Source organism: Melospiza georgiana, chromosome 1 (genome assembly GCF_028018845.1).
Source record: "Melospiza georgiana isolate bMelGeo1 chromosome 1, bMelGeo1.pri, whole genome shotgun sequence".
Classification (NCBI taxonomy): domain Eukaryota; kingdom Metazoa; phylum Chordata; class Aves; order Passeriformes; family Passerellidae; genus Melospiza; species Melospiza georgiana.
In genome coordinates this window covers 37,030,626-37,052,132 of record NC_080430.1, presented here as the reverse complement: position 1 = coordinate 37,052,132, position 21,507 = coordinate 37,030,626, and the positions used below count along the sequence as shown (strand labels likewise).

Genomic DNA, 21,507 nt, shown 5'->3' with positions numbered 1-21,507 from the left:
AAAAAACTTCTAAGCGTAGTATGGTAGGTTTTTCACGGGTACAGTTTATTGCTGAGAGGAAATTTGGAGCTTGCTTTTGCTACATTGTATATTGACTATTGTCTGAAACATACACTGGATAATATGAATTTATGGGGATCATAGCTTGGTCCACCCATTGCTGTGAAAAAGTGAGTACATTTGCAAAAAGGTGCATAAAATTAGGGGTTTTTTTGATAAGTTTCCAGATTTCCCTAAGTGTGGAAAGTGCTCCTTGACATAGTGAACTTCCCACAGTTCCCAGGTTCCGCACTGCTGTCATTGCAGGATGAGGCATGAGGGAAAAGAAACTGCATCCAGCTGTTCTAAAGCAGAGCTTTTCAGTCGATAATGTCTATCATACATCTTCTTTTAGGTCTTGTTTCTCATTTCTTACCTAGCAGTCCTGTGCAGGAACGGTATGATATAGGTTTTGAGCCCCTAGTTTCGGTATGCTTTGTAAGAAAATCTCACAGTAAAGTCAATCGGTCAAAATCAATCTCTGTCCCATTGACTGTATTTTATTGACTTTCTTTTTCTTTTTTTTTTTTTTTCACTTGACTCACTGAATACCATAATAATTTTTGCCATTCCTGATGACTTTCGTTATAATCTTTTCAAGACAATTTTATGGCATATTTGCATTTGAAACTTGTGATTCCACTACTTTACTTGGGCTGCAAGCCCTACAAGTAACCGACTTCTGCATTGCCGCTTAAAATGACAATTAGGATACTCATAGGTGTAGTTATTGTTTTCTAAGCATTCCAGAAGAATTTTATGGATACCATGCAGGAGAATTGAACCAGTAGAATTTCTTTATGTGTTTGGCAGGATGACAGATATGCCGTAAGAAGCATTATACTGTCTGATAAATTGCATTACCAAGCACTATTTCTTATAGGTTCTGTCTCTTTAAAAATGCAGTCTCCTCTATTTGCCCTATTAATTGTTGATATGTTGCCATCCACGAGACAAAAATTAGAGCTGTAATTAAATAATCATGTGATGCTCCTTAGTGCCAGTGAGAGCAAACTCATTTTTCCAGGCCCTGATGGTCACTGATTATTGTATTACTACTGGCTTGCTTTATTTTTTTTTAATGGCTCTATATTGCTGGGTTACCTAACCACTGCCCTTCTTTTCAAAATTAAAGGAATTGAAGAACATTAAGTCACTTAATTGGCCAGTAGTCTGTGGGGATACAAAGTAGTCATACCTTCTCTGCTTTTTGGTCACTCAATTGGTTCTACTGGGAGAACTACATCAGTGGTGTGGTTGTGTGCCATTTAATTTACACTGGTGTTTTGGCTGGGATGGATGCATATAGGGAATGCCAGGAGAATTACAAAAGGAGCAGGGTATTAAAATTCAGAAATGATTAAAATTGAAATAAAAGGATGCTGCTGCTTTGCCAGTACTCTGGCAGTCATAATGACACATAGAGATTAGTTTCCACCTTCATCTTTTCCTTCTTTCTCATTTCCTCTTGTTTATTGTTGACACATTTTCCTTATGTCTCTGCTTCTCAGTGCTTTTTTTTCACTGTTACATATTCCTACTTTTTCTCTTTCCTTAAGCATGGAGAAGCTTACTTAACCTTATTATAACAATAACAGAATAGGTTATTAATATTTAATATGCACATGATTAAAATTTCTCTCTTAAACATAGGTCAGCTCTATTATTAACTGACATGTTATTTTTCATTAAAAATTTTTATTCTGCCCTTACGGTTTCTCAAACACCCTTTACTTTGGTGGTGATTTAACACATAATGTTTAGAAAACTGTGTTAGGCTAGTGAAAAAAAAGAACTTACCAGTCATGGATAATCAATTATGCATGAATTCAGATATAACAGATGGAAACTGGTGAGTTAAAGTTTCTCTTTAGCTTCGTGATTTTTTTGTTTTGTTTTTGTGACACCTGTCTCTTATGTATAGATAAACATCTAACATAGCATACTGCTTTTCATGCATCTTTGTGTTTTTTGCTTTTTGGGTTTGTTTTTTTTTTTTTTTTTTTCTTTTTGGTTTTGTTGGTGTGGCATAAACTTATTTTTCCCTGTTTATAACTTACTATTTTTAATTTGTTTGTCTGTGAGCATTTCTATACTGCCTGCCTTTTCTAGGGCTGTAGTGTCCTGTGATGAAGCAAGCATTTAATCTTCTAATAAACTACACAATGTAATTTGACCTTAAAATTGTGTCAGCACGATATTTTAAATTATAGGAGTTCATTTTTGCCTTCAGCTGCTCATGGACTATAGTGTTATGACATTAAAGCAACAGGGTAGACTGCGGCTGGGCATATGTATTCATATATGCATATATGCACATTCTTGTGATTGTGATACTTATATAGGCGTTCCCTCCAAAGGCATTAATTAAATTTATTTCAATCATTTGACAATGAAGTAGATTGCTTTACTGCTTTTTATTAAAAAGTTCAGTATGGACTGAGCACAGTACTTCTTTTGGTCATGGAAAAAATTTTACGGAACTAAATCAAGCAAAAATGACAATAACTCTTTTGATATGCCCATAGCAATGACCACTTGGTATTAAGTAAATGAAGATCTGAATATGTTTTCTTTTTCCTTTTATACAAAAGTATTTAAAAGAGTTTTAAGCATGAACTTAGATGTGAGATGTGTTTCTGTGTAGTTCATTCGTGGCAGCATATTGAGCGATTCTTGTATTTGAAGGTGTTTGAAAAATATGGGGGTAAGTTGATTTGGATGTTCTTTTTCTACAACTGTAATAATTTGGAGCATTTCTTCACCTGGCCCCATCCACTTTGGAAGTGGCACATTTGAAGATGTGGTGCAGAGAGGTTTTCCATCTGTATATCCATAAAGGAAAAATGAATTGAGAGAATGTACTGCATCTTTCATGAGCAGAATATTCCAAAACTTCTCATTTTATCAAGATTTGTGAAGGAAAAATCTAATACAGGAAGGAGTTTGTAGTATAACCTGCCAGAAGCAAATTACAGAGAAGACATCTTTCCTCAGATTTTTTTGTATTTAACACAAGAACTAACTTTTTACACACCTGTTAACGGCATTTCCTTCATGTGTTTTCATGAGTATAAATTACTATCATAAATATTAACCAAATTTTGCCCTAAAAATACTGTATTCTAGTGAGTTTCCAGCTGCTGCTCTCCATCTCAGTTTGTTTCCATTAGCAGGAAATCTTGAAACATAGTTGCTTTAAGAAAATATATACATCAAATACTTAAATATATGTTTGTTAATTTCTCTCTTTGTGTGCGTGTGTTTGGTTTGGGTTTTTTTTGTGTTTTTGTTGTTTTTTTTCTAAATCAGAACAAGTATGTTTAACATTTTGAAGTTATTTGGTTTTGCTTTATGTTGTTTGCATTAAACTAAGCATACTCTGACACATGTATAAGTGACCTTTATCTTAGTGACACTACATATGCTAAACCTTTTTTAGTTAGCACCTGGCAATATTAACAGGTATCTTGTTCCTTAAAAGATCAGTGAATATTAACAGCTAATTGCTCCTGAAAAGAACTAAAAAACTCATTCATTTCATCTTTGTTACTGTGGAATCATCGGAGTTTGAGATTGGAAGGAGCCCTAGAAGAAAATGCTAATTTGGCCAAAACCACCAACTTTCATTTTGTTTTACACGAAAACCACACATTTTGCATGTATTTCATGTACAGTGAATATTGACTCCTGACAAGTTTGGCCGTAATTAGATGCAGAGTTTTACTTACAAGGTTTTGAACCGTAGAAAAAGTGCAGCAGAACATGTGCAGAGTTCTGAGTTAATGAAACTGGAAACAGGACATTTCATGTGGTTTTGTGTTTCATAATGAAAGTTTGACATAGTTCAATTCATCAATCAGTTCTAACCATTTCCTTCGACTTAAACTCGTCCATGTTTTCAGTTTGTGTCACTAGATTTTTAGTTGTATCACCAGGTCAGTGACAGAGATGATTCTTCTGTTGGTGAAGAATTCCTATGTAAGAACTCACCGTGGTTTGAACTCTACAGCACGAACATCTAGGTCTACATGATAATATTTGAATCATCCTCTGTAGGGCTAAGTGCAACAGTTCAGATGTTTTCTACCATAATGCACAGCTTTGCTTGGGCTGTGTGAAATTCATCCCTGCCTAGAATTGTTGGATCAAATGTCTGTATTTGTAAAAGCATACTAACTGGGATAGAAGCACAGTGGTTGGAAGTGAGGGAAAATGAGTCACAAAATGGAAAAAAAAAAAAAGCAGAACCAGTCAAAAAATTGCAAACAACATTGAAAAACACTTAGGAGATAACTTGCTGTAACTTTCCTTTTAACAAGTAAAAATAACAGGAACTGTGGCTTTCTGTGTCCAGGGATCATGATTTATATACTCTTAAATTAATAGAGCTTCTCTTCAGACACATCCCTAAAATAACCACTTATCAACTGACTCTTTTAGGTAACAATTATATGCCCATCTCATGCCTAGGAGTTATCTAGTGCTGTGATGATGAGGGAGCAGGAACCACTCTTTTTTCATCTCTCAGTGTCCTACATTAAGCATCTTCACATGAAAGACCTAAAAATTATACCTCTGGGTACAAAGCTGTGAAATTAGTGACCTGCTGAAGATACATTTATGACATGGGAAACTTGACTGATCCTAAGATGCCAACTTTCCTCCTTTCTTCAAGCTGCCTAATTGCATAAAATATTATTATATAAAGCTTTATTGCATTTTTTAATTTGTTCTTTTTTGTGGAAGTAGTTGGCTGTAGTTGCCACATGGAAATTACAAGCATGACTCATCAAGGTCTTAGTCTCGTGTTAAGGATGGAAGAGAATATGGTCTTCAAAATGCTTTTTTTAAAGTTGAAGCTTTTTATTTGAAGTGGTTCTAAAGTCCACAGTCATGAAACATACTGGCTTATATTAAATGACATATAGGTAGTGTTTGTGGGAGTTTATGTCCTACTATTGATAGCAAAAAGTGAACTCAGTTTGTCCACATAGCAGGCAAGAGATTGTGAACTTACAGAGTAAGATTTATGTGATTAACCACTAATATTGATTGCTCTGATCTTTTATGGGAAAGTGGGCACCTCTCTTATTACAATTTTAAGCAGCTAAGATTTCTTGTGGCAACCAGGGGTGAAAGACTCACTATTCTCATTAGCGCTCTTGTTCACCCTTCTCTACATCATGCCAAACAGATTAGTTGGATTTTACTCCATAATTTTCTTCCAGCATTTTGCCTCTCTGTGACTCACCAAGGGGTGAACTGAAATAACTGTTGGGGCCACATCTGCAGAAGTATGTATTTACTTCAGTAGCACAAGCATCTTAGTCAAAATAGACGTACAGCTACGAAATGACTTGCACAAAATGGTGCAGTAGTTTGACTAAAAGTAACTTGTTTTATCCATAATCACATTTTGCATATTCTTATTCAACTCCATTTTAAAAAAAGATTCCGTGATTGAAGTACATTGCTGATAATATTTGCAGGAGTAAACGAGCCTCGTCACAGAGGCAATCAATAGGGAGATGTCTGTTTGTATATGATTTTACATATCTGCAAGCTAGCTGAGACATCCAGCTAAAAAATGCTGCACCATGGGACACTGTGTAGATATCTGATACTTCCCAGGAGCCTTGGGGTCTGTAAACTAATGAATGCACTACATGTAGCCATATATGTAGGTTTTTCACCTCTGACAAATATGGTAAGGATAATTTACTTCACTTAATAACCAATTAAGTGCAGTTCAATACAGCTGACTATCGTAAGTTAAATATTCATTTTACGTAACTGTTTCAGGACATGGTGTGTGAGAGAACACAAACGAGCAGAAATTGCTCATGCAAAATGTGAGAGGGGACGACAGCTTGTGTGCGATGCCTTTCAGTGCTATGAATTTCATTTCATAGCACTTTTGCTTTTTGACAGGCATCCTATCCAGGCTGGGGCAGGTTGCAGTCAAAAAAATCTAGGTTGGTATGTAACTTTTGAGTTCAGCGTGGGGGATGTCGCAGAATGCTGTGATTCACATTGGTGTGCATTGGATTCTTGGGTCGTATGTAAATTGAGATTGCCGCAGCCAAGTTGGTTGAAGCTTTTGAGCGGTGTCAGGCACCTATTGTTGTTCAGGGCAAAGCGAAGGGGAAGTGGGTCTGAGGAGACCGAAAAGCAACTTTAGTCCGAGGTGCAAATCTTGTAGGGCTATGGCACCGCGTTGGCACAGCAGCGGTGATGTGCTGAGGTTTGCACAGGTAGACGTGGGAAAGGCCTTTGGGGTGCATCCTTTCCCCTCAGCCACAGCTCTGTTTAACCCACGGGGCAAGTAGGCACAAGCCTCTGGGGTGTCACCCACCTTCCGGCCACAGATGTTTACATTCGGAAAGCCACGGAATGGTACTGACATTGCCCTGCTGTCCAGCAGCACCACTACCCATAGATGTGTGCCCGTCACACCTTGCAGTGGGGGAAATGCATTCAAATTCCCACTGAAGAGAATTGTCCTGCTCTCCCGCCGCTGCTGCACGGCTCTGCAGCACCTCCAGCATGGGATGGTGCTTACAGGTTGCCCAAAGGGCTGCAGCATTGTCAGAAGTACATATGTGTAAAAGCCAATCAGCCTGATCTCCCCAAAGAAATCTGATAAAAGAGAATACACAGCCATGCTGGTTTTGCTCTGCTGCCAGGTCATTTCTGTTTGCATTGCACAACAGCCAAGCCTCAAGATTTGGGCCCATATTTCCTAATTTATTTTGAACAAGAAAATATTGGAACAGAGACCTTAGGAGGCACTGAGGCAGCATGCCACACTGGAGAATTTGTTTTGCTTTGCAGCTACTGAGACTGCTGCTCGAGAGTTAATTCACCATGGGGTTGAAAATACGCAGCCCAACTTTTTAAATATTTGTCTTATTTCAAAATATGCTTGGGCAAAATTCATTTATATATAATAAAAACAGTGCAACAACTTTATTAAGGATTAATAACCTTTATTAAGCATATATTTGCCTGCTGTATGTTGACTAGAAGCTATGAAAAATGTGATGTTACTATTGCCGCGTGTTTAAATGATTGCCTGCATATGTATCCATGACAATATCTATTCATCTTCTGTTCTTTATATATGTTTTTATTATAAATATCTTTATTCTAGCTGAACATGTTAATATCAAAGTTGACACAGTGAAGTGCAAATTGGAATAGGTCAAATGAAAATCAGATATCTGTATCTTGAATTATTTCCAAGTAGTTCGGTATTGATAAGAGATATCTGATTGTTGTCTGTCAAGACGTAGCAGCCTTCAGTAATTCGTGCTTTCTAGTCAAAGCAAGGGTTTCACGCTCAGCTTTCCAAGTCTGTAGTAAATACTTTACCAGGCATAAGTGGTGTATGGGAATTAGATTAATCCATGTGGTAGAGAGTTTACAAGGTTTAGTGCATATATGCAATTTCAAGAAGAGAGGTCTTTTCCATAATCATTTATCTCAAGCATAGGAAGCATATGCACAATTATATAATTAACAGAATATTTGTTTGTCAGTGTTTGGTTATGTGCGTAATAATATCATTATTAGGCCTTCTGTGCTCCTGTATTATCAGATTGTTATCTCCCTGCTCCTTTAATTCACCATCTCTGCTTTTTAGATTAATCACTTTGTTTTAATCCAAACATTGTGTTGTTTTGGTTTGTCTTTTTTTTTTTTTTTTTTTTTTTAACCAGGAACAGAATGATTTGTGAACACCAAAGCAAAAGTTATTTTAGAAGATTGTAATCTTTTGTTGTTGTTATTTGGTTTTGTTATTGTCATATCTGGTAATCATTTTTATAAGGTGGTATTTTAGTCCCAAATCTTGTTCCAGATCATATTTGCTCTATTCTAATCAGCTGTGCATCTCTTAAATTACCTTCAGTGTCCTTTTCCTCCATCATGCTGCAGGCAGCATACTGCCAGCTGAAACTCTCACAATCTTCATGATTTTCTTCTTTAGTGGCCAGTCCTGCTTACTGCTGAAGTTTAAGTTTACCTTATCAGGCTTTTCTGAAAAGGTTGAAAAAATAGTACATTGATATTTTCCATTGTGCCCACAAAGTTTGAATTAAACTAGTTAATATAGTTTTCCTCCAAATATTCAAATGTATTGGGAAATACATATATATATATATGTATTTTTTTAAGAGGGACTGATTGATACTCTATCTTGTTGAAAAAAAGATTGGTTTCTAAACAAACAACCCACTAGACAGTTACTCCTTGATCATATGTTATGGAAGATGTCATCTACGTTTTCCCTTGTTTTTCTTTGTGAAACATGTTTCTTTGGTTTTGGGTTTTGGTTTTTTATTTTTCCTTTTCAGCAGTCTCGGTAATGATCTTAGTAAGCCTTTTCAAGACATACAGCATAGGTACAACTTTTCATGTTTCATACATATGCCACCTCCACTTATTCTGCTTTGAATAATAGTATTATGTAACAGTGTACTCATTTTCCAGCCTTGCATTTCTTTGCTTCTGAGATTATAATCTATTTTATGCACTGCAGAATATGATAAATATTTCATGCATTTCGTCCTATTACCATTTTCTTTTTTCTGCATGTCCTATATGCTGTTTGTGCTTATTTTAGTAAACATCAATGTGATTCTTTACCTTGTCTTGACGCATTCCTCTTTTTTAATAATAAGTAGTATATGCATAGTGCAAAATTTTCTCTTTATAGAATTAATGATTTTCCTTTTCTGTGTTCAGAGGCCATACTATTTTGTGTATTACCGGACTGGTATTAGCCTTCTCACTCACCTACTTTTGCTGCTGCCTCATGTTTGTGTTTTGTTGTTGCTTTGTTGTCGGTTGTTTTAAAGTTACTGCCCTAAACATTTTGGTTATATACCTGTCTATGCAGTAATTCATGTTTTCTTTGGTCGATGATGCAACTTTCCCTTTAGACATAGTCTATTCAAACACTATGCATTTTATCAATAAAGAAGTTTAATTTTTCCCTTATCTCGCAGCTTGTACAAACTTGTTGCTTTCAAGTTTGTCTAGTTGGGTTACTTTCTTCCAAGTGCATGATGGGAACAAGCCCTGTCTGTCTCGCAGTTACTTATTTTGTCAATACTTTACCACCTTTTAGCTTTCACCTTTCAGGGGGTGGCTTTCGGTCCCGCGCTGCGGACTCGACACAGGGGCAGTTCTGTGGCGTGGGGATGTGGCATGTGGCCGTCCCGAGCCCGGAGCGGTGTGTCGCTCTCACGCACGGTGTGCTGCAGCTCGTTCTGGCTGGCCGCGACGCCCAGCGGAGCCACCAGAGCCGCGGTGGATGATGCGCTCCGCGGAACGAGCCCGGTTTCACTCAGCCTCGGCCGCCTTTCAGAACCGCGGCTGGTGCTGTTCTTTCACCCCCGTCGGTATCGAAGGCGAGGGGAGGGAAGGAGAAACTTCTTTCCCCAACATGGGCCGCTGGCCCCCCAGAGGCGGCCCCCGCGGCGCGTCCCCACCTGCCGGCCCTGGGGGGCCGCCGCCGCCGCTGTGCACCTGCCCGGTGCGGCCCGCGCAGGCTCCGCGCCGAGGGGCGGAGGCTGCGACAGCGCGGCGCACCCGGCAGCGCCGGCAGGATATTGTTCAGCCTTCACCCCCGCCCCTCTTCCTCCTCCTCCTCCTGCTGCTGCGGGTGCTACTGCTGTGCCCCCATGCCCGTCCCCCCGGCTCGCCCCCTCCGCCGCAGGCCCCATCTGCCGGGGGGGCGCGCTGTGGCGCGGAGCGGGGCGGCGCGGAGCGGGCATTGTGCGCGGCGCAGGCAGGGCCGCCTCACCCGCACCCAGCGAGCTGCAAATTCGTGCGCGCCCGGAAGCCGCACGCCCTCTTCCCCCGGCCCCCCCGCTCACCTACCGCCGCCGGCGGCCGCCCCCCCCGGCCCGGCCCGGCCCGGCCCGGCCTGGCCCGGCGCCCCCTCCCCGCTCCTCGCTGCGGTCCCCCTCTGCCACCGCACTTCTGCCGACCCCCTCCCCCTTCCCCGGCCTCCCCTCCCCCACGCCTCTCTCCTTCACCACCACCTCCTCCTCATCCTCCTCCTCCTCTGCCACTTTCTCTCTCTCTCCCAGGACGCGTCGGATGATCCGGGGCCGCTGGGGAAGGGCTCCGGGCAGCAGCAGGGAGGCTGCGTCCTCCTCCCGTCTCCGGCTGTGGAGAAAAAAAAAAAAAAAAAAAAAAAAAAAGAAAAAAAAAAAAAAAGCCGGTGGCCTCGGTGTTATTTTGTATTAAAATGAGGAGGAGGAAGAAGAAGCAGCGGCAGCAGCGGCAGCGAGCGGTAGCGGAGAGGAGGAGAGGAGGCTGTGAGCAGGGGACGGCGGCGGCAGCAGCAGGAGGAGGAGGAGTAGTGATGAGTCAACTAATAATTTAATGGGGACAGAAACAGAGAGGGAGAGAGAGAGGAGGGGGGGGAGCAGAGCAGAGCGAGGCAGCTCCGTCCGGGGACACACACACATACACACACACATATCCATGTAACATCCAGCAACAACCACCAAACCGGCCTAAATAACAACCATACCCAGCCAGCCAGGGGAAACGAGAATTAAAAAAAAAAAAAAAAGAAAAAAGACAAAATACAAAGCCTACCATTATTATTCTTTTTCAATTGTTACTGGGTTTTTTTTGCTGGCTTGGTTTTTGTTGTTGTTGGCTTTTTGTAACCTTTCTATTTTATATTTTTTACCCCTTCTTGCGAGTAACTCTTCACGGAGTTCCCAGATTTTCTTTTTTTTTCTTTGCAGAAGCAGAACCAGTTTTTTGTTGTTGGTTTTCTTTTTTCCTTTTTTTTTTTTTAATTTTTTTTTCCTAATAGGATCGGGGTTTTTTTTAATTATAATTTCTCCCGGTGTTGGACTCGGAGGGAGTGAAACCTCGTCACTTTTTTGTAGTGGTGGTGGTGTGCCTTGTTGTGTGTTTCCTTCCTCCCCTCTGTTCTTTTTCTCTCTCCCCTCCTCTCTCGCTCCCTCTCTCCCCCCGTCACTCGCACAACAGCCCCCGGTAAATGAGAGGAGACAGGTCCTCTCTGCCTTTTTTTTCTTCCTTTTTTTTTTTTTTTTTTTTTTTTTTCCCTCCCCGGACCGCAGAGGCGAGATTAAAAGTGGCATTTTAGTGCCTTTTCCTGCAATTTTCTCTCCACTTTTTTTTTCTCTTTTTATCTCCAGTAGCGATCTCTGGGGCTGAGGTTTCCGCAGAAAGTTTGGGGGCTGTTACGGTGTATATTTTTGCGGAGGGGGAGGGGAGCGGGCTCCTTCTGTGTGTGCTGCTCCTCTGGGTGCCTATTGGAGAATAATAGTGTAAGTGACAACCTAGAAGTAGACTTTCTGCTCTTCACACTGGATAGAAAAGCTGCCTTTTTTTTTCTTTGCTTTTTTTTTTTTTTAATAACCCCCTTTCTCACTTGATCCTTTATGCATTGGTTTTATTTTTGAAAGGATAGCTAGACTTAAATCACCCTCCACCTTAATTTAAACCTGCTACTTATTTTTAAATTATTATTATTATTATTAATTCCTCATTTTGAGCGTTACACTTGTCTGATCAATTTGATCTGCAGCTCTGTCTTCCGTTGCTAAACCTCGAAAACTGGCTCTCTCAAAAGATATTTAATCTCTATTTTTTTTTTTTTTTTTTTGTCCATTGCCATTTTTGCTCATGGCTACTCTGTTTCTCGCTATCTGTTTTTGCCCCTCCCCGCCTAGAGGAAAATAGCAACAAGAAAAAAAAGAAAAAAAAAAGAGAATATTAGGGGAAGTAGTCCTCAGGTCTGCTGCCCCCCCCCCCCCCCCCCCTTCAGAAAGGGGGGGACCTAAAAACATCAGTCTTGAACTTCTTCCTCTTCAAGAGCTCGGGCTGCAAAGGAAACCTCCTTTGTTTTTGTTATTTATATGCTGTCAAGTTTTGAAGTGGTGAGTTTCGGGTCGGTTTTGCTAATTTCACTCAGAAAACTGCAGTGTTTCTGTTTCTAGATAAGTACTTTGCTTCTTTGTCTCTTTAAAAGGTCACAGGGAAAGCTTGGCCTGGATTGTGAGAGCCATATGGAACGGATAAGTGCGGAGCCTCTCTCAAATGTGATTATGGGTTTTTATGGGGGAGGGAGGGAAGAGGAGGGGAAAGGCATGGGGAGGGGGCTGATTCAGGAGGAGAGAAAGAAATAATATAATACCGGCAGCGTTACATCGCGACAAAAGGAGATACGGCACCGACTCTCATTCAGAAATTGCGCGGTGTGCCTGTACGTGTACGCTGGCTCCGGGAAACTGTGCCTTGAAATTGTGCTCTTCTCTCACTGATCTGTGATGAAAACTTGTAGTTGTGAAAGATGCCTAAATACGAAACCCGGGGAAACTCCTGGCCTGGAACCGGCGGAGATGATAGGTCTTTCCTGCCACCCTCTCCCTGGGCAGGCCATGCTGGTTGTTGCTCATCACTATTCCAAACTGAGGTTTCAGTGAACTTTAGCCTTGGGCATGGAGTTTAAATGAGTAAATTAGGTGTTTTATGTGCATGTAATTTTGCTTTGTAACATAAAGCTTTTTACAAGATGACTAAGCGGTGAAAGGATGCCGATGGGTGGGTATTCTCAGGCCAAGCGAAAATGACCCATTTGGTGTTTTGGTTGCAGTCAGTGTATTAACTAAGTGGCGATCTATCACTTTTATTCACTGTACATGATGTAGTGCGATTCTGACTCATGATGACTAGATACTTTTTGTAGCAAAGAGCCTTCCTGCCTTAGAGTACTTCTGAAGTTGCCAAAAGTGATGAGGAATTTCTAGTTCGAAGCTTTTTTTGTGTGTGTTTTCTTTTACTCTTCCCCCCCCAACACCCCTTTTTTTTCTTTTTTTCTTTTTTTTTTTTTTTGTTAATCCTCTTTTTCTTGAGATAGACCAGTCTCAGAATAGCAGCCCTATGGTCTGTTAGTGTTGTTAGAAACATCGGAAGATGTTAACAGTTTGAGTCTGTAATTCTTTGCTTAGGTTACACTTAGCACAGTTTAAAAAATTCTTTTTGAAAAGTGGCTAAAATAGGCATGTTTACTGTTAATGAGACGCATGACCTAAAACAGATGGGATAAAGATGAATAGTGAACCTTAGCTTGTCACCTAACAGCATAAGGAAAAATAATGATTGTCTGAACTTCATCTATTTGGTTGCATTCTTGACGTTGCTTGTAAAGGTTCGAGTTAATACATTGCTTTCTTCTTCACCGTATCGGGAAAAACAGCGTGATGTTCAAACAAGAAAAAAATAGTCTGCAAAATTATCACTGGCATGTATACTAGTGACATAGAACTGCATATATATAGAGATTCCAATATATTTAGGCTCTAATAACTTGGCTATGAAATGTGCAGAAAATGTATTGAATTATTAGGCAACTGAAAGAAAAGTAGCAATTATCCGATTCACACCAGTCTTTCTAAATATGACTTCCCCAGGATTACTATTTGTACTTGCTAATGTAAATACTGGTTCAAAGATTAATGTCTGTTGACCTGTCCTTAGTGATTATATTATTTGTATATATATATATATATATATATATAAAACATAATTGTCTGTATAGTTATACCTTTCCCTGTCGGGGAAAGGTAGATAAAATACCTAACAATCACAACAGTATTGATTAGTGAAATCATAACCAGAAAGATGCCTTTGCTCTCAGCAAGCTTTTTTAATATAGTTGAAAAACAGGTACTGATGAGTGGCAAAAATCCTTAAAACTTACTCTGTTATGTTGTAGGCTTGGGAGATTTTTAGTGATTTGACTGTAATTGTTATTCATGGACAGAGGTTTCAAAAGTTTAAAAAAAGGGAAGTACAAGCATGCTAATATATACCTTTTCTTAATTTGCTATTGAAATTCTGGTTTTTTGGTTTCAAATAGCTGTATCAGCATCACTCAGGTTTTGGGTTTTTTTTTATATTTAAGGGCATCAAAAGTACTGTAGAAATTGTGGACGATTTTTCCACAGCTTTATGTTTGATAAGAAGTTACTCAGTTATTTATCTTAATTGAACAAACTACTTTGTTTAACACTTGAAGCCTAATATCTGAGAAATTGCATGTTTTGAACCTTGCAAAAGTTGATAAACTCTGTATAATATTGGTTAGGAAACTCAAAAGCAATCCTCTCCCGCCACTGCTTTCTGAAGTTAAATGTCAAATTCTTTTCTAACTTCTATTTTTAAGGGGGAGAGGAATTGTAAATGGACAATAGTCTACATCTCTAATAAATCTGTTGCTTCTTCAACTTAAGTTTTAACAATCTCTCTATTTTGGCTTGTCCATTTTATAATCAAATAGATCAAGAATTTTTTCATTAGAATCATTCTCTCTCCCTCCACAACAAAAACATCCGCGAATAATAACAAACCTTTCTGTGAGATTTGTAACAATACCTGTCTTGGAGCACACACCTTGACAATCATCATCACTTATATGGGTTTTAGACTCTCTCAGTTTTAGTAGAATATCTCCAAAGATTTTTTAAATTTTTTTTTAAGAAGTACTCTGGTTGGCTTTTAAAAAACCATTCCACTAGATTATGACACAATCTCTCTGTAAACTGGGGTATGAGGTAATTTTTGAAGAATAAGTTTGTTTCTTTTAAAAAAGGCATTTATTTCTAGTTAAAACAGTTATGTATTCTTCTTTATGAGCTTGTGATACATATATATCTGTCTCTGTACATGTGCAGGCTGTGTACGTATACATATGCGCACACGTGTACAACATATATATTTTTTTTTTTAATCATGGCAGGTGATCTTTAGAGGCGGGACTGAGTATGGATCATTTGAACGAGGCAACTCAGGGGAAAGAACATTCAGAAATGTCTAACAATGTAAGCGATCCGAAGGGTCCACCAGCCAAAATTGCGCGCTTGGAACAGAATGGGAGCCCATTAGGAAGAGGAAGACTTGGAAGTACAGGAACTAAAATGCAAGGAGTGCCTTTAAAACACTCTGGACACCTGATGAAAACTAATATTAGAAAAGGTAACGCTTTTGATAATTCTGCATTAGAGAAATATGATTTATAATATTTGGGGGGGAAACATACTTTTGCAGACTTGACTTCATTTATATTTCAGGATTAAAATCTCCATTTTAAAACACTATATATTCCCAATTCTGATATAAATCACTTTTGGGAAATGTAAGGTTCATTCTTGGGTGGAGCATCTTGCTTTTCAGGGTGGAGTCTGATTTTTGTTAAGGTAAAGGCTAGCTACTGTAATTAAAGGAAATTCTTACATTGAAATATAAGTAATTTGGTGCGTTAATTCTTTGAGTAAGCGCTGGGCTAAGAAACGCAAAAATATGTAAGAGTAAATACTGAACCCCTCAAAAAAATTCTTCGCCTTTCCTCCTAATGATGGTCCTATGATTGGAAGGGCAGCAGTATTTCCATAGCAGTTGCAAGTTGGTTTAAAGGAGAGAGTGTAAATCTTTAGGTATCACATTGGAAAAGTCATTTATGATGTCAATCTTCGCAGTTTATTTTCTTAAGTACAATTCATTATTGAACAATGAACAACTTGGGTGTCATATTTTTCAGTGGCTGGTTTGCTGTAATTAGACATTTACACAAGGAAAAGGCACATTTAGAATCATTGATGTTTGTATATGGATGGCTTTTGTTTGCATTGAAAATACTTTTAATGGACAATAATATGCAAATTTTACTTATCAAAATTTGTAAGTCTTTTTGACCATGTCCTGCAGGCTTGCTAATTTAAATCGAAATACGCTGCATGTAATTTGGCATGTATCTTAAAACAGCCTCTACTTTTCCTAGTATAATCAGTTATGTTTATAATCCAGATTTTTCTTGTATTTGCTAAGCAAAGTGCAAAATGCAACCAAGACTATTAAACGCACAAAGTTTAGAAGGCAGAGGAATTTCATTGTGTCTGATGCATAACATTTATCGTACAATCATTTATTTTTTCCTCGGTTTGGCGAAAACAAAGAATATATTGATCCTGAAATGAACAGACACAGCAGTCCGTATTGTTAGATCTTTATCTATTAAAAATGGAAAAACAGCACTTCAGCAAATTCTTTGGCCTCTGCTCATGATTACCCTATTTATTGATTGTTTGCCAAGAATGTATGCATCTTAAGAAAGCCAGGGTAAGAGCATTAAAAATATAATTTATTACGGCTTTTCAAGCAGAGTGCATTAACATTGTACAGTGAAGCAGTGGAGCTGTATAAAAAGGACTTTCTGACGCCTGCAAACATATAAGTTCCATAAATTCCTAAATAGGAGATTTCAGCTGTCTCTGGTATTATGTGATATTTGCACAGCAAACTTTAATGCCAGGACAGTTTTAGACAAGGATTCTACAGACTTCAGTGCTCCTTATGGCAGACGTGCTGTTTACACAGACTCGTAAACCTTCAGCAAAAGCTCTAACACTGCCTTCAGGTTTAAATCATGCTGTATTTTTAGCAGGGAGCACTGACCAATGCTCTCCCCTTTAATACTAGAAGGTTATGAAGTTGCTGCACTTGGAGGTCTTGCCAAGTACTAGCAGGAGTGATCAGCCAGCTGAGATTGTGCTCTCCTGTATAACATTTTTCACATTAACAGAAGGACACTAGTGACAGTTTTGCTAAAAGATTTAGTGGCTTGATTTGTAGTCAGATGATACCTGTGTCGCACTACCGGGATCCACCTCTTTTAATCTATGCTGTGCCTCAAAATTTGGCCAGGAGGCTCTCCTGTGTTGTTTAAAGTACCTCATTTCCCAAAATGCTGCAACTGAAGAAACCATGTACCCGGCAAAAAAAGGTGCTGATAAGCAGCAAAGTACCTGTGTGTTGTGTCTGATCATAGCTTAATTTGTAGGAGCTGATAAGGGGAAAAATAAATATGCTTTAACTGGTTTAGGATGTGTCTGCACTGTTTGTTAGAATGAAGCTTTGCTTACACTTTATCTTCAGGAATTACTGATGAAACTACTTAAGAATTTTGAGCCCTTACTCTGAGTCAGATGGTAGTAGGTAAAACATCAATTGTGAGAGCCTAAAAGGGAGAAAAAGCCCAAAAAACAAACCACCACCTTTTTGCAGATGAATCGTGTGTGTCCACAGCTTATTTAAAACCAGTGAAATAAACATCACTTTGCATGTACTGATTTTGCTTTGGTCTTCTCTCCCTTCCTGGCCAGTCTCACTCAGATTACAAAAAAAAAAAATTAAAAAGAAAAAAAAATCTCCTTCCTGCACTACATAAATATTGGCAAGCTTTTGCTCTTGTGTTTCAGTCTTTCATGCTGAGCCTATTGGGCAAACTGAAGTGAGTTTGTGAGCTTTTCCTTGCAAGCCTGAAGGGGTTTGTTTGCCAGAGATTGGCTCTCTGGTGAACAGATGTAGTTTAAATATACGTGCTTAAGAGGTATCTTTTTTATCGTGATTTCTTACTATATGTTAGAGCACAAATCAGCAGATGTGGTCTTACTCTATTGTCAAGAGTAAAGCTTCCTTTTAGACTACACCATGTCTGGTGCACCTTAGCGGGTTAGGAGGTTTCTGTAAGTCTAGAGGGCAGTGGTTATAGAGGCATTAACATTGTAGGACTAATTGGAGTTCCTGGGTGCCCTGTTAAAATAACCCTTGTCATCATTTATGCTAAAGATGATACCCCTCTGGCAGGCTGCCATAAGACAGTTCTGTACATCTCCTTTTAACCCTTCTCCTTTCTGTCATTAAGAGATCCTAACCTGTGCTGCTGGAGACAGTGGAACAGGATTGGAGCTTAAAACCACAGGTCATTGTGTCATCAATGTCCATCTGGGAAGCTGGGAGGGATTTTCATAAAGTCCAGGAATCAGATTGCTGGGAGAGACTTTGTCCCTAAACCAGCTTGGGTTGTTTGTTACTTCTCTCTCTGTCATCAAAAGGGAGGAAAATAAAATAAAATAAATAAAAAGAAAAAAGGAAAAGGCAAAAGGAAAGAAAAAAGGTTACTTGCTTAATATTCTGTGCAGTATATGGAAGGGTTTGCCATATGATGCTACAAAACTGGAAACTAGTAATTAACTTTCAGGCATGCCAAAATAGCGTTGTGGGATGTAAAGTGCGGGAGACAACAACAAGAAAAACAAAAATAAGCCTGAACTGCAGGTACACTTCTTAAAGTGGCATTGAAGTCATGATTTGTTCCTTAAAGATGCAAGAGAAAGTAGTGCTCAATTGCACTCAGTGAATGAGGCACGAATTAGTGTTAACTTTTGCCTTGTTTCCTTGTGTACTCTTTTCAGAGTGAATGTATAACACACAAGGTGATTTGTTGTTGATGTTGAAACCAATTAAATATTTTTGGCAGGACTAAGAAAGTTTTAATGTTAACAAACAAAATTATGTGGCTGGTACTAAAATGGCTTACAGTGAAGACATCTGCAGTATGTATTTAGGTTCTCATGCTGCCTGCTACTCACAACAAATCAGGCAGGACAGAGAGAATCAACTTCTCTTCAGTCAACCTTGTTGTTTCTACAGAAGGTAATTCTTTAAATCTGCATCTGATCAAGGGAGATAATTTTGCATTTCTGCCTTTCAGGGAGATATATGTTTTGTAGAACTTTCTGTTTTTTGGGGAGGGTGAGGGGAAAGGACTCGGGGAATATGTTGATCAAATATTTGTGATGATTCTTGATGCCTCCTCTGCCTGTTCGTACAGGTTTTATTTACATAACTCTGTATAGACCCACCTACTCTACTATAACTCAAGTTTAATATGTTAAATTTAATTTTTTTTAATAGGAAGTATGCTTCCAGTTTTCTGTGTAGTGGAACATTATGAAAATGCCATTGAGTATGATTCTAAGGAGGAGCATGCAGAATTTGTATTGGTGAGGAAGGATATGCTTTTCAACCAGCTGATTGAAATGGCATTGCTATCTCTTGGATATTCTCACAGCTCTGCTGCCCAAGCAAAAGGTAAATAAGATTATGAAATTGTACAATGAATTGTGTTTGTTTGTGGGGTCTTGGGGGAGGGGCAGGATTTCTTTCAGGAATGCAATGCAGGTTTTACTTCTTAAACTTCTTACAGATTCTGTGTCTGTATTTTTTTTCCTTGATGTGTTTTTATTTAGTTAGTGCACATTTTGTTCATGGGGAATGTGGAGGTAAATTCCTTTTTTTTCTTTTTTTTTTTTTAAGAAGAAAAAAGACTTCAACTGAATCATTAGTATGCTTATTGACCTTAATAATCTGCTCCACTGAGGATCCACAAGGAAGTGTAAAGCATATTTGAGCAGATGGACTGTTGAGAGTCAACTTGCATTTATGACTGAATATCCAGCTCTGTTTCTTTTATTTTGTTCCTGATGGTTTTATAGACTGCAAAGTAATTTTTTTGTGCTCAATTCTTGCATTGCAAAATTCTTACTAATTTGTTGAGAGGAATGCTAACTATTATATCATGTCCTACTGAATTCATGGGAGCTTAGGAAAATATACTTCTATACATATTTTAAAAATCTCTACTGCAATGCATTTGTATTATTTCATAATGCAGATAAGGCCTATCCTTGGTGGTGTGTGGGTGGGGGGTTTTTAGAGGGGGTTGTTCTTTTGTTTTGCCAGATTTAAGAGGTTAGAAACAAAGGTAGTGATCTTGTTAAAATCAGATATTTCTTTTGCCCCTAGGAATTAGGTAAATCACTTTCTTTCAATTTTTCCTGCCCTTCTTGCCCACTCTCCCTCCCCTCCGAAAATTACAATCCTGCAGGGCTTATCCAGGTTGGGAAGTGGAATCCAGTTCCACTCTCCTATGTGACAGATGCCCCTGATGCTACAGTAGCAGACATGCTGCAAGACGTGTATCATGTGGTCACACTGAAAATCCAGTTACACAGGTAAGTCATATACCAGTTCTGGGATGTGAACTGTTACTTGTCTGCTCTTAACTGTTAATATTGCTTGTATTTAATTCCCACTGTGCTTTGTGCTCAAAGTACAAAGGCTTGCCTAAATTCCTTTTTAGTTACTCTAATTCTTCTTTGCCTTACAGTATACTATTGCAGAAAACTTTTATAGCTCTGATACATAGATTTTCTTTGGATATCTCATTAAAACTATATTGCATTTTAGTCAATTAAATGATGCATTACAAGAAGGCATTTTACATAAAGTTTACTTAAGAGAAAAATATTTTTGCATATCATGAACAGTACCATCTGTGTGCATTTTGTAAAAGAATGACTTGCTCTCACTTATTGTTGCTGTCTAGGCTCTTAAATTTCACGGCAACAAAAAAGCAAAAATGGTTAATATATTAATGCTTTTCATGATCAGTCGTGAGAAAGCATTACACCTTAAATTGTTTTACCAAGCGCATCAGAGCAGGAAGGTAGAAGTAACATGAAAAAATAGTCGCCACATGCAGCTGATGTATAATTCATGCATCAATACAGCAGATGTGTTGTATAAAGTAATTAACTAATCGGAACAATCAGGAGACCGAGAGCAATCTCCAGATGCATCTGCTTGATGCGCAAAATGAAATCTGTCTGTCTTAAAGGAATGTTCTGCAGCAGGATGCAATCTTGTAATAATCCCTTTTCTAATCTGTGTTTCAAATAGTTGCCCTAAACTAGAAGACTTGCCTCCTGAACAATGGTCTCACACAACAGTAAGAAATGCTCTGAAGGACTTACTGAAGGATATGAACCAGAGTTCATTGGCCAAGGAATGTCCCCTTTCGCAGGTACTTAGCATAACATGTAATAAATAATAAAGCACTATAGGCAAGGCTGATGTGAGATTTGAGATTTCTACAGACTGTAGCAAGTAGTACCCGTGGAGTGGATCTGCCAAAAATGCAAATGCATTTGACCACTTCATGATCTTTATAAATATGCCTGATTCATTTTGAACATAGTCTTACAACATTTCCCATGGGAAGTTGTGAAAGGTTGTTTACACCACACTAAAATCATCTCACAGCAAACTGGATTTTAACTGGTTTTTGTCTGCAGTCTTTGAACTGCTTTGATGCAACTACTTTTTTCAAGAACATGTGTTCAAGTTGTTAAAAGGCTCTTTACTTACTGCTGTCAAAAGTACTATTGAATCTGAATGCTTGTTAGATAACCTACAGTAGTTTTAAATGCTAATTCATAAACTGAGACAGTCTTTGGCATGCTATATGAGAATGGAATAAAGAATAAAGCTTTTTGGGTGATATGTTGTTGTTGCAAAAAACCAAAGGAATATCAGTCATTTATTAGTTATAATCAAAATATACCTAAACAAAAATGAGACCTCAATTTATGCGTTGCTAAATATTGAACCAATGCATTCTTCAAACGTTAGTCGTATTGTTCTATTTTTGCCATTCTTTTTGTTCTTCTCTTGTCAAATTACTGCAAAGGCACAACTCATTTTTCTATGCAGTATGGTGTCCAATGA

General features: G+C 38.7%; 1 protein-coding gene across 5 annotated transcripts in view; it reads left to right on the top strand.

Moving 5' to 3' along the window:
* Positions 1 to 21,507, top strand: part of SATB1 (SATB homeobox 1) — a 92,213-nt gene that overhangs the window by 7,252 nt on the left and 63,454 nt on the right. For 2 of the 5 annotated variants that reach the window (XM_058030815.1, XM_058030849.1), the window contains exons 2-5: positions 14,840 to 15,075; positions 18,853 to 19,029; positions 19,826 to 19,952; positions 20,680 to 20,803. In XM_058030815.1, the coding sequence (XP_057886798.1) occupies positions 14,865 to 15,075; positions 18,853 to 19,029; positions 19,826 to 19,952; positions 20,680 to 20,803 (639 nt within the window). In that variant the 5' untranslated portion in view covers positions 14,840 to 14,864. Of the gene's footprint in view, positions 1 to 11,889; positions 11,979 to 12,123; positions 12,141 to 12,288; positions 12,305 to 14,839; positions 15,076 to 18,852; positions 19,030 to 19,825; positions 19,953 to 20,679; positions 20,804 to 21,507 lie in introns of those variants that run through there. The other 3 variants (XM_058030824.1, XM_058030829.1, XM_058030839.1) reach the window with 3 other exon arrangements.